This window comes from Neolamprologus brichardi, chromosome 14 (genome assembly GCF_056152115.1).
Source record: "Neolamprologus brichardi isolate AB-2024 chromosome 14, ASM5615211v1, whole genome shotgun sequence".
Classification (NCBI taxonomy): Eukaryota; Metazoa; Chordata; class Actinopteri; order Cichliformes; family Cichlidae; genus Neolamprologus; species Neolamprologus brichardi.
Genome location: NC_142117.1, coordinates 6,063,905 through 6,077,073, shown reverse-complemented (window position 1 = coordinate 6,077,073; position 13,169 = coordinate 6,063,905). Strand labels below are relative to the sequence as shown.

The 13,169-nt window shown below is 44.7% G+C and overlaps 1 protein-coding gene across 5 annotated transcripts in view; it reads right to left on the bottom strand.

Moving 5' to 3' along the window:
* Positions 1-13,169, bottom strand: part of tpra (translocated promoter region a, nuclear basket protein) — a 40,920-nt gene that overhangs the window by 9,858 nt on the left and 17,893 nt on the right. For all 5 annotated transcript variants that reach the window (XM_087850691.1, XM_087850696.1, XM_087850693.1 and 2 more), the window contains exons 24-35: positions 7,937-8,053; positions 7,235-7,438; positions 6,862-7,046; positions 6,506-6,653; positions 5,673-5,810; positions 3,174-3,305; positions 2,896-3,026; positions 2,441-2,651; positions 2,206-2,355; positions 1,781-1,873; positions 1,542-1,646; positions 35-247 (exon numbers count right to left, since the gene is read on the bottom strand). In XM_087850691.1, coding sequence (XP_087706817.1) covers positions 35-247; positions 1,542-1,646; positions 1,781-1,873; positions 2,206-2,355; positions 2,441-2,651; positions 2,896-3,026; positions 3,174-3,305; positions 5,673-5,810; positions 6,506-6,653; positions 6,862-7,046; positions 7,235-7,438; positions 7,937-8,053 — 1,827 coding nt within the window. The remainder of the gene's footprint in view (positions 1-34; positions 248-1,541; positions 1,647-1,780; positions 1,874-2,205; positions 2,356-2,440; positions 2,652-2,895; positions 3,027-3,173; positions 3,306-5,672; positions 5,811-6,505; positions 6,654-6,861; positions 7,047-7,234; positions 7,439-7,936; positions 8,054-13,169) is intronic.

The following is a 13,169-nucleotide window of genomic DNA, read 5'->3' as shown; positions in this document are numbered from 1 at the left end:
ACATGACCTCACATTGTTAATAATTGTTGCTCACCTTACTCTCTGCTTGGCTCAGAGCAGTCTTGAGGCTAGAGATTTCCTGGTCGTGGCTCTGTTGGCTGGTTTGGTGGGTCTGCTGAAGCTCTTTCTGACTGGTGAGGTTCTGCTGAAGGGTTTCTTTAGCCTGCTGAAGCTCCCTTTGGAGCTGCTGAATCTGGTTCTGACGGGCTTGAGCTTGAGACTGAGCTGTTTTTAACTGGTTCTGCACCTTTAAGAAAAAAGGAAGCATGTAATGTGGTTACTGTAGGCCTATTCTCAGATACTGGCTGGGATTCTTTTAGATCTGGTGATGGAGCTCATGTGCATTAACAGTCTTTACACCAGACCTTCCCAAAGTGTGGGGCCCGCCCCCTAGGGGAGGCGCAGAGCCATGGCAGGGGGGGCGCGGGATGAAAGGGGGGGGGGGGGGGGGTAAAACGCTTGGACACTGCTGGCATGGGCGCCTACAGAACCGCAAAGCAGGAGATGAAGCATCGCTGAATATGTTTCCAAACCAACTTCATTCTAAGCCAAAGACTAGAAAATATGGTGAAGCAAATCTTCCCTTTGGCTTCACCTGCACAAGTGCCGAGGTAGGTCTCCCTGCAGGATTGGTCTTCCCTTCGTAGGGAGCAGCGCTGGGCTGTTTAAATCACGGACAAACAGTATCCCACATTCGTGATTTTTAGCTCACAAACACTTCTTGTAATGACTAACTACTCCTGACATTTTGGAGATGCTAGCTCTTTATACAGTAAAGTTACAGTGGGATACAAATAACATCAGGCTGATCCTGCCACGATTTGTTCCCCCGGTTCAAATCACAGACAAACAGGATCCTACAGCTGTTTATGTTTTTAAACCCATTTTGCACAGAGAGGCATTTTTGAAAAATGTATTGACAGCAATGTTGAATATTATTACACAGGAAAAAAAAATAACTACACGTAAAATAATCACATCGTGATGCCTTTGCCTTTGTAAATGGAGGGACAGTAACTGCGTGTGTATGTAAGCCTGTAAAACCTGCAGATAGTCAGATTTTGTCTCTATCTGCCATTGTGCAATTCATCTCATGTAAACAATAACGTGCGCACAGCGTGACGTGAAAAAGGCACATACCTTTGACGCTGCTTGACGAACTCTGTATTCCTCGCCCACACGTAAACGCAAAAAAGGAGTTTTAAAAAATCTCAGTTTTCGGTGATTCGAAACGCCGTTTACATGTGGACGAAACAGCTGCGTTTTCAAAAATACCGGTGTAGGTGTGGACGTAGCGTAAAAGAGTTAGTAGTTTATTTTCTTACTACCTGTAATTTATTGCAGATTACTTGTATTTGCTTAATTGTTTACTAAATGTTTGAGGTGTGAAATAAACTGCAATGGAGCAAAATATGGGTGTGTGTGGTTGGAGGATGTGTGCGTGTGCGCGCGTGCACTCGAGACCAATATTCCAAATAAATAAAAGGTCAACCACAAATCTAGCAAATAGGTAAAATCCCTGTTCCTGCAAGAATTCTCACCTGCTGGGTGTGACTCTTAGCTTGTTGAAGCTCTTTCTGATTTTGGGTTAGTTGGTTCTGATTCTGCTGCAGTTGAGTCTGGGTCTGGGACAGCTGGGACTGGAGCTGTAGAATCAAAGACATGACAGAGCCAATGGCATGATGAATCTATACGCTATCTGCTATCTGAGCTAGCAGCTATCTCAACATGGTGTTCATTTTTCATGCAGGCAGTTTCACCTAACGTTGTCAAACTGTACCTGTGTCAGCTGGTTTTGGACCTCCTGGATCTTTTCCTTGAGCTGCTGGTTTTCCTTCTGGGCTCCTTCCAGCTCCTGCAGGGACTTCTGGGCCTGGTGAAAAACTGACAATTAAACTAAAAGAAACAGAACCACTATCTCTGTATCTCAATACACATAAATATCACACATAATTATGTGTGATAAATAAAACTAGGAGATATTGTTTGCTCTGAATTGACTTCAATCATTAAGTATCAAAGTTATTTGGGTGGACTGCTGATTAACTGGATAGGAATTGATCGAGATGCATAGAGCAGAACTTTTTTGTTCCAAATATCTTAAATACTCCCTCCATGAGCCTTTTTATTTTTTGGTAAATATGATAAAAAATTAAGTTGGAAAAAAAATAAAGACTTGCGCTGGTCATGTTTAACTTTGCTCACCTCCTCCTGTTTTTTCTGCACTTCTCCTTTCAGGGCACTCAGCTCCTCCTGGGTCTTGCTGAGCTGCTCCTGAGCTTTTTTCAACTCCTGCTGTACCTCCTGGTTTGGAGCCACCTCGCTTCCTGCTTTAGTAGCTGTTTCACTGACCAGCTGGAAAAGACAAACATAAATCCCCATTGCAGTTGTTCTCCACACTCAATGGGCCCAAACCGTTTCCACAAACCAATCGCCGCACCTTGTCATGCTGGGCTTTGAGCTCCTCGTACTGGGTTTTATAGCGTCGTCCAATCTTCTTCACCTGGGTTATGGTCTTGTTCTTCTCCACAATGTCATTGTTTTTTGTTTCCAGGTCTTTCTTCAGAGAGTCTCTTTCGGACGTCAGGCGGGCAACAGACTCTCTGAGGCCATGTAGCTGCGACTGAGCTGAATTTCCACTCGCACTGGATCTGATTCACACATAATCATCTGTGTAAGGTTATTTTTTTGGATGCATTGATCAATTTTCTACTGAGTTGCTGGAAATTAGGTTCCGATCACTTAGGCAGCAAAACTACAAAAGTCTGGTACAAACCACACAGAAGAAACTAGAGTTGGGAAAGTACCTAGTAGGTATATGCATTCAGTTACGTTCAGTTCACCTTTGTGGCGTTAGTGTATTTAACAAGTGTAAGCCTGTGTGTGTTGCTCTACCTGGCCAGCTCAGCCTTCAGCTTGGCTGTCTCCTCAGCCAGCTGTGTGATGCGCTTCTGTTGAGCCTCTCTCTCCGTGGTGAGTTTCTGTCTCTCCTCAACATCACCGTCTTTCTGTTGGCTGATCAGTTGCTGTAAAAATAAAAATCACAAATCTTCTAAATCTTTTGCTTGCTGACTGCATGTATAAACTACTACACTATGGAGCCACTATAGTGTTGCAGAAATGAGAGAGAGAGAAAGAAAGCATTTACACATGTACTCAACCTCAGGCATTACCTGATTTCTTGCCTTTAATCGTTTAAGGTCTTCCTCCAACAGCCTCTTGTCAGCCTGCAGGGAGCCATTCTTCTCTGACAGCACAGACAGAGAGTGATGCAGAGGGCTGATGTCTGACTGGAGTTTTGTGACCTGGTGAGACACAATGTTGGGCATTTTAAAGCTTGCTGCATGTTTGACACCAGACTCTCTGTATGTCAGAGGAAAAATTGTATATAATGTGATCAGCTTCATGAGATGTGCCCTTTTTATTGATCACTAAGCAATCTACATGTCTACGTGACTTTTCACCTAATAACTTTTGTGATGATGAACTTATTCAGCTACTAACCACTTCCTGTCTTCAGAGAACATACAGATGTAGAAAAGGGAAAAACCCGTTGCTCTGAGTGACGTTGTTATCTTTGTACACACACACACACACACACACACACACACACACACACAGAAAAGTATAAATAAAGCACGCAGACAGTGATGAGACGCAGGTCGTGCGTCCATGACTGCCCTCGCGAGTGAAAGACAACTGCAGTGTTTGTGTTTTCTAACTCAGGTGTCTCAAGCTGAAGAACTGCGGGGTGATTCTTAGAAATCCCCTGTCACTGTATTTGTGTCACTTCAGCTGATGTGCACCTTTTGATTTCTGTAACTTGGCACTTTGCAAAGTTCGGTTGAAGACACAAGTATACGATCGTGTTGGTTTTTTACCGCCATTTTAATGACATTCCAGTACAGAAGCTTAGAGATATATACAATTACAGTGAGATATTGCTACAGTTTGAAAACTTGTAACTTTGTGGAAAAAAAACTTAAAAAGTCATTTCTTCTGGTTTTGACTTCTTCCCTTCCTATACAAGTGATTATGTTGTGATATTGCCCGAGCGGTGGCATCTATTGTTTAGGAGAACATAGCAACGGCTTCTTGCCTCTTATTGACGGGTATAAATAGAACTGCCTGATAATATTGCAGCAGCACAAAAAGTAACCAACGTGGTATATACTGTACACAAGAGTGGTTGCAGTAGGCTTCCAGGTATGCTGCAGTGAAGATCTGTATTGTAACTGACTCCACAACATTTTGTTATAGAAATTTGCTGCAACTGCTTAAGGTGAAGTATGTCAGGTAAAGGGGGGTACGTTATTTGAACTTGTTTCCAGTAGCAGAGCCATTTCTCTTCAGTTGTGTATTATTGCAGATTGTAACGTTCAATCTTTTTTTTTGTGAAAATATTATGCACTGAAGATAAGTTACTTTGTCAGTTATAGCTCTTGGAAAGAAAGGTTACAGTTAGGGAGGCACTGATACCAATACTGGTATCGGGGCCGATACTGTAAAATGTGTGTGTACTCATACTCGTAAAAGTTAACCGATACCATGAACCAATACTAACTTATTTCATTAATCACAGGTCATTTCTGTTGTAGTTTTTTAGATTGGCCACTAGGGGGACATCCCGCGCTAAACAGGCACAGGGTTAGGCGAGTGAGACTGGCAGCTCCAGATAAAAAAGAGAAACTGGAGGCTGCTGTAGCTAGGCTAAACAAAATGTCAGCAGTGTGGAACAGCCAACTTTAACTCAGGTTTTGGAAAAGCGCTGGAAAATGTCATGAGAAAATCCACGGGCAGTTTAAATAACAGAGACTCTGACTCATTTTATCACTCTGGATGACCAGCCAATGCGGGCATGGAAAACATAGGATTGCACCGTCTTCTCAGCATACTCGAGCCGCGATATGAAATTCCCAACTGCCCACACATCAGGGAGATAATGGTGCCAAAACTTTCTGAAGAGGTAAAGACAAGCAGTGTGTGTGCGATGTCAGTCCTTGGTTTAACGGCACAGTGGACTGATGATCCACGGGCAGATGAGGAGTTCATCAATGCCAAATACTTTCGTTATTTTGTTTGTTTGTTTACAATATGGACACTCTGCAACAATTTAAAAGTTTATTTTATTCCAAACAGAAGTGTTTATTTATTATTCTGAAAGCTCGAGACAGTGCCAATAGTTCAGTGATATTTTGTTAAATTACAATGTGGAGACTCTGCAATAATTTAACAGAAGTGCTTATTTTTCACTTGAAATTTTTTTGTGGTCATTTTTATTAAGATTTTATTTTTTATCGGCAGAGAATAAAATAAAACCTGTCTTCCAATTCATTGCATTTGTGCATTCATTGCATTGCCGTTGCTCTGAGTGAAGTTATCTTTGCACACACACACACACACACACACACACACACACACTTTTCAACTTTTGTTGTGATTTGGCGCTATATAAATATAATTGAATTGAATTGAATTGTGTGTGTGTGTGTGTGGTAGAAGTATCGGTTTTTGTACTCTGTATCAGCAAGTACTCAGATCCAAGTATCGGTATCGTATCTGTTTGTAAAAATTGGTATCGTTGCATCCCTAGTTACAGTTAGAAAAAAAGACGGAGCTGGCCAAGACAAGCATGAAGACAAACGGTGACATGCAGTGCAGTGCAAACTCACTTTAGCCTGAGCTTGCTGCAGTTCTTGCTCCAGTTTATCTCGGTCCATTTTCAGCATCTTGTTGGTTTCCCGAAGAGCACTGATAGTCTCCATCTTCTTTAGCTGCTCTTCCTGCTGCACTAGAGTTTTTGCTGTAGCCTGACATAGAGGAAGAAACAGATACAGAGAAGTAACAAACAGTATTCTCTATTATGTCCTTTGCACATTTAAAAGTCACACTAGCATCCTACTTGCTGCTTATTTAAAAAAAAAACCACTCTTTCTGGCTAAATCCGGTACGGACGCTCTGTACTTACAATACAAGTTTCTGAACTATCAACCTCACAGTGTTCAAGAAGTTGCATAGTAACAAATTTGTGGAAGTAAAGTTTTACAAAGTATAATGAAGCTCTTCATTCTTTAGTAGATTCTCAAATATTAATCAAGGCCTCTTTTTCCTCCAAAAATAACTTGTTTTGTTTTGTTTTTTGAGCAAACTGATATTATTTACATTTACTCGGCTAAAGTTACAGCATTATGGTGTTTCAAGTGAGGCAACTCACTGTGACTCTTACGGCAACAAAAACCAGGACCTCCCACTATATTGGTGTCACAGCTTCACTAATCTAACTAAGCTACAGTCACCACACTATATACACCAGCTTTTAATTGACTACGTTATTTGATCCCAAAAGGTTGATTCTGTTCCTCTGGACGTAGCGTTTTCAATGGGAGAAACATCTCATCACTCATCCAAGTGACTTCTTGGGATTTACTTACCTGGATGATTGAGCATGGATCAAGATATGTTATTTGATCGAAGGTAAAACAGATCAAACACTCCCAACTCATACCTGCATCTTCTCCCTCTCAGCATTTAGGGTTTCTTGTAGTTCCTTTAATTCTCTCTCTTGGTGTTCCACTCGCTGTTTGTAACGAAGAGCCTCTCCGTCAGACGCCTCACATTGCGCTATAGCGATATCCTTTTCCCGCCGCACAAACCTGCACCGCAAATGCACATTTTACACTCAGTTCTACTTTGAACAAGTAAAAAATTTATAATGAAAGAATTATTAGAATTTCATGTCATCATAAGGTGCTTCAGAGGTAACAATGTTTACATACATAAAATAAACTGCAGTGTCAGCTATTTCAATACTTTCAATACACAATAACACAAACACTGATCAACCAGCTCGTGTTACAGTACCTGAGTATTTCTAGTATTTGCTCAGTGGTCTTTCCTTCCTCACTGAATGACAAGTCAAGCTGCTGCGGTTGTTGTTGTTGTTGCAGCTGGCGGCTCTTAGCAGCTATTTCATCCATTTGTTCATGCAGGAGGGAATTCTGCTTTCCCAACTCCTCACAGTGACGGCTCTGATTTGACAGATCCTCCTGAATGACAGTCATAGTGAGGACTGTTACGATCATCACAAACAGTCTTCTAATTACATTTTAATTTTCTTAAACTAAGATTCATAATGTGGTTTGTTCAACTTTATATATCTCAAACAGTTATTCAGACCTGTGTGAAAAGAGCTATGTTAGCTTGCCCGATTAAGATTATTGGGTTGTTGTTCTACCTTCAGCTTTTTCTCTGCTGTACTCCAGGCTGCAGTTTTCTCCTGCAGGAGGGAGGTGGTCTTCTTCAATTCCTCCTCTATCTCCATCTTTTGTGCTGCTCCTTGTTGGAATTTTTTCTTCAGTTCCTGTAGAGCCTCCACATCAGCAGCATGAAGCATTAGCTCCCGCTCATACTTAGCCTGTGCCTCTCCAGCTAGCTTAGTCTGACAGGAGAAGAGAAGGGGAGGGACCTTCAGTTGCATGTCAAGTGTGGTTTTCTTACTGTAGGCAAAAATTAAAAAGAAAATACTGGCAACCACCAGCGCTACCCCTCAGCCTCCTAGTAGACACACTTATGGTATCATTTTCAAAATCCTACATCACCTTGTTGTCAAGTTATCAAGTCCACAAGAGTTTTAGAAAACTTACTCTGTCCTTGAATCTCAGTGACCTTGACCTCAAACTCCTTCAAGAATTTTAGTAGATGCACCTATGTTATCAATTTGAAAATCTAGATAACTTCTTTTTTGAGTTATGAAATTCACAAGAATTTCTGAAAATTAGGTCACTGAGATTCAAGCTAATCCAAGATCTACGTTGCCTTGTTTATGAGTTGGTGGTGGGGTGATGACAATACCCCACCACCTTTTTACGGCTGAAGGGTAAAAACTGGTAGGAGTACAGTAGAAACCAAGTATATTAATCAATGCACGTGTGTGTACCTGCAGCAGGCTGTCCTGTACAGCCTTCTGCTCCAGAGTTACAGCAGCAGATGCCCTCTCCAGAGCCTCCTGTTGCTCTACCCGACTGGCCTTCAGACTGCGTTGTAGCTCACACACCTGTACAAAGAGAGTAAAGGAGATTACGGTCATTGCATTATCAAGTTGGCCGTGGATCTATATGTGCCTCAACAATTGAGCTTATTACGGTGGCCCTGAGAGGCCAAATGGACTGCAACTTCAGAAAACACTTGCAAAAAGAAAAATGCTGCAAAAAGAAAAATGCTGCAAAAGCACACACAACACAACGGAAATGTTTCTGGGGAGACAATAACCAGACGGACCAGTTACACGAACCAAAACATGCTAACAAGTGCACTGGGACTGGGTGACACTTCAAAGAAGTGGAAGCGGAGCGGCCAAAGAGTAAACTTTCAAAAGTAAGTTCTGAATATTATGTCACTTATTTATGTGCAAATGTTTAATAATGAAGAACATTAAAACATTACTGTTGGCCACATGTCGGCAAAGTTATGTGACATTAGCGATGTTTGTACTTTCAGCGTTTACTTTGTTTTAAAGCCTTTACTTTAAAATATACTCCGTTCGATAGTCGACATTAATATTACAGAGAATGTGATGATTTTGTGGATAATTAAAGTCAGTCATATTTCCATCCATCCATCTTCATCCGCTTTATCCGGGGCCGGGTCGCGGGGGCAGCAGCCTAAGCAAAGAGGCCCAGACCTCCCTCTCCCCAGCCACCTCCTCCAGCTCGTCCGGGGGAACACCAAGGCGTTCCCAGTAGTGATGGGTCGTTCGTGAACGAAATGGCTCTTAGAGCTGACTCTTTGAAGTGAACGACGCGAGCCGGCTCCTTATTGGGAGCCGTGAGTTTTTTTTGTTTTTTTTTTCTCTCACTCTCTCTCTCGCCCTTTTTTCCGCTAAACTCCGCACACGCGGCCTGTACTTTGCGCTGGACAGAGGGGGGAGGGGCGTTAGTTACACTCGCAGCAGCACAGGAACAGAGCCAGAGAGAAAGAGAGCGAGGGACAACAACGTCACATTAGAAAGGTATAGTAATCATCCGCTATTTTCAGTTGCAGATGATAAAAGATTCAGAAATCATGCAGGCCCATATGACAGAGAATGTGCATCTTCTTTTTGTTTTAATATTTTAATTTATATTTAATTGTGTTGTGGTTTGCAGTGTTTTGTGTTGTTTCACGTTAAATTTCTTTAAAAGGAAAAAGCTGAAAATTTAAATAGTTAAAAGTTTAAAATGTAAATAGTTGTTTTTTGTATTATATGATTTATTTATTACATTTTATGTGGAGTGAATAAATAAAGTATATTTATGGTGGCCCTTAGAGACAAAGCACGTACAAACTCCAAAACACGTACAAACTCCTAAGCATGTACAAACTCCAAAACGCGTAAAAACTCAGACGCACTTACAAACCCCAAAGCATGTACAAACTCCAAAACACGTAAAAACTCAGAAGCACGTACAAAAGACAACAGAAGTGCTCCAGGATGCTAGGGCGCAGTGTTGAGCGTTTGTTACCTAGTGGCTACACAAGCCAGGAAGTATCAACAACCGGATTTGGTGTGTGGTAGTAACAGGTAAATTAATTTTTTTTTAATTATTTGAATAAATATGAGTGCTTGTCTATAAATACACAAACAATACACACATGCTTTCAATTGTGTAATTTAAGTGATCTAGGTAGCTCTGTTTTGGAAGTTCAGTTAACACTAGAAATGTGTTTTGGAGTTTGTACGTGCTTTTTGGAGTTTGTATATGCTTTAGAGTTTGTACGTGCTTTGTCTCTAGGGGCCATATATAAACATATATAAATAAAACCACTTTTTTTACATTAGTAATTCCTTTTCTGCACAATTTTATATTATTGTTAATGATTAAATAATTAAAGCAACAAAACAACCTGAAGAGCCGGTTCGGAGCCGAAAGAGCCAGCTCTTTTTAGTGAGCCGAGCCGAAAGAGCCGGATCTCTAAAAAGAGCCGGAAATCCCATCACTAGTTCCCAGGCCAGCTGAGAGATATAATCTCTCCAGCGTGTCCTGGGTCTGCCCCGGGGCCTCCTCCCGGTGGGACATGCCTGGAACACCTCACCCAGGAGGCGCCCAGGAGGCATCCTTGTCAGATGCCCAAACCACCTCAGCTGACTCCTTTCGATGTGGAGCAGCAGCGGCTCTACTCTGAGCCCCTCCCGGATGGCCGAACGTCTCACCCTATCTCTAAGGGAGAGGCCAGCCACCCTTCGGAGGAAGCTCATTTCCGCCGCTTGTATCCGCGATCTCGTCCTTTCGGTCACTACCCACAGCTCGTGGCCATAGGTGAGGGTAGGGACGTAGATCGACCGGTAAATTGAGAGCTTCGCTTTTACACTCAGCTCCCTCTTCACCACGATGGACCGGTGCAGCGTCTGCATTACTGCAGCTGCAGCCCCAATCTGTCTGTCGATCTCCGGCTCCCTTCTCCCATCACTCGCGAACAAGACCCCGAGATACTTGAACTCCTCCACTTGGGGCAGGAACTCATCCCCGACCCGGAGTGGGCACTCCACCCTTTTCCGGCTGAGAACCATGGCCTCAGATTTGGAGGTGCTGATCCTCATTCCCGCTGCTTCACACTCGGCCACGAACCGCTCCAGTGCGAGCTGGAGGCCCTCACCCGATGAAGCCAACAGAACCACATCATCCGCAAAGATCAGAGATGAGATTCCGAGGCCACCAAAGCGAAAGCCCTCCGCCACTTGGCTGCGCCTAGAAATCCTGTCCATAAAAATTATGAACAGAACCGGTGACAAAGGGCAGCCCTGGCGGAGCCCATCACCCACCGGGAACGAGTCCGACTTATTGCCGGCAATGCGAACCAAGCTCTTGCAACGGTTGTATAGGGATCGAATGGCCCGTAGCAATGGGCCAGACACCCCATACTCCCGCAACACCTCCCACAGGACACCCCGAGGGACACGGTCGAATGCCTTCTCCAAGTCCACAAAACACATGTAGACTGGTTGGGCAAACTCCCATGCACCCTCAAGTATCCTCGAGAGGATGAAGAGCTGGTCCAGTGTTCCGCGACCAGGACGAAAACCGCATTGTTCCTCCTGTATCCGAGGTTCGACTAGCGGACGAACTCTCCTTTCCAGCACCCTGGCATAGACTTTCCCGGGGAGGCTGAGGAGTGTGATCCCCCTGTAGTTGGAACACACCCTCCGGTCCCCCTTCTTAAAGATGGGGACCACCACCCCGGTCTGCCAATCCACGGGTACTGCCCCTGATCTCCACGCAACATTGCAGAGGCGTGTCAACCAGGACAGCCCTACAACGTCCAGAGCCTTCAGGAACTCGGGGCGGACCTCATCAACACCAGGGGCTCTGCCACCAAGGAGTTGTTTAACTGCCTCAGTGACCTCGCCCCCGGAAATTGGCGGGTCATTCCCCTCATCCCCAGACTCTGCTTCCTCCTCGGAAGACGCGTCAGTGGGATTAAGGAGGTCCTCGAAGTATTCCTTCCACCGCCTGACAATTTTCTCAGTCGACGTCAGTAGCGCTCCGCCAGCACTATACACAGTGCAGGTAGAGCACCGCTTTACCCTCCTGAGACGCCTGACGGTTTGCCAGAACCTCTTCGAGGCAGTCTGAAAGTCTTTTTCCATGGCCTCTCCGAACCCTCCCACACCCAAGTTTTTGCTTCAGCCACTGCCCGAGCCGCATTCCGCTTGGCCTGTCGATACCTGTCGGCTGCCTCCGGAGTCCCACAGGCTAACCAAGCCCGATAGGACTCCTTCTTCAGCCTGGTGGCTCCCTTCACCTCTGGTGTCCACCATTTGGTTCGGGGATTACCACCACGGCAGGCACCAACCACCTTGCGGCCGCAGCTCAATGCAGCAGCTTCGGCAATGGAGGCGCTGAACATGGTCCATTCGGACTCAATGTCCCCCGCCTCCCTCGGAATGCTGTTGAAGCTCTGCCGGAGGTGTGCGTTGAAGATCTCGCGGACTGGGGCCTCTGCTAGTCGTTCCCAGCACACCCTCACTACGCGTTTAGGTGCACCAGGTCTGTCCAGCGTCCTCCCCCGCCACCTGATCCAACTCACCACCAGGTGGTGATCAGTTGACAGCTCAGCCCCTCTCTTTACCCGAGTGTCCAGAACATATGGTCGCAGGTCTGGTGATACGATTACAAAATCGATCATCGACCTACGGCCTAGAGCGTCCTGGTGCCACGTGCACTTATGGACACTCTTATGTTCGAACAAGGTGTTCGTTATGGCCAAACTGTGATTAGCACAGAAGTCCAATAACAAAACATCGCTCGGGTTCAGATCAGGGAGGCCGTTCCTCCCAATCACGCCCCTCCAGGTCTCGCTGTCGTTACCCACGTGAGCATTGAAGTCTCCCAGCAGGACAACAGAGTCTCCAAGTGGAGCACCTCACACACTAACTCAGGCTCCTTCCCCACCAGAGAGGTGACATTCCATGTCCCTATTGCCAGTCTTGGCAGCCGGGGGTCAGTCCGCCAGGGCCTCCGCTCCTGGCCGCCACCCGGCACACAATGCACCCGGTTTGCAGTCCTGAATATCACGGCACAAGCAGGATTCACTGCACTGTTAATGTTAGCTATGTTATATTGCTGCCTCTGTTCGGTGGTGTCGAGCCAAACGGACTTTAACGTGCGTTTGAACGAGCTGACGGTTCACTCGTTAAGCTGAAAGAAAGATGCTTTAATCACAGGAGTCACACATGTGTCCACTGTACCATCTGGGAACTCTTCTTGTTTAGCACTCGTAATAACACAAACAAAATCCTCCTCCTCTTGTGCTGTTTTGTAGCAGTGTATACACCTGAGACTGTCACCTGTCTGTCTGTCCTGCATTCTCTCTCTGTTTCTTTCTCTCTGATTGTGGAATAAAAGTATAAACATGTATTTATAGGTTACACTTGTGTTTGAATCCTGCAGCTTATCACACATTTGATTTCCATGTGTGACAACTGCAAGTGTCTAGAGTGAGGACAGACTGAGGGACCCACTGCTGCACATCATCTGTGAGGCTTTGCACCCCTGATGATCCACCAGGACAAACTCAGCAGTGTGTGAGGAAGAGGAGGAGGAAGAGCCAGCAGCAGCTGACGGATGGAGAGAATAGACAGACTGTTCCCTGTTTGTGAAGGACTGCTAGGAAAGTTATAACTAATTGTCTGT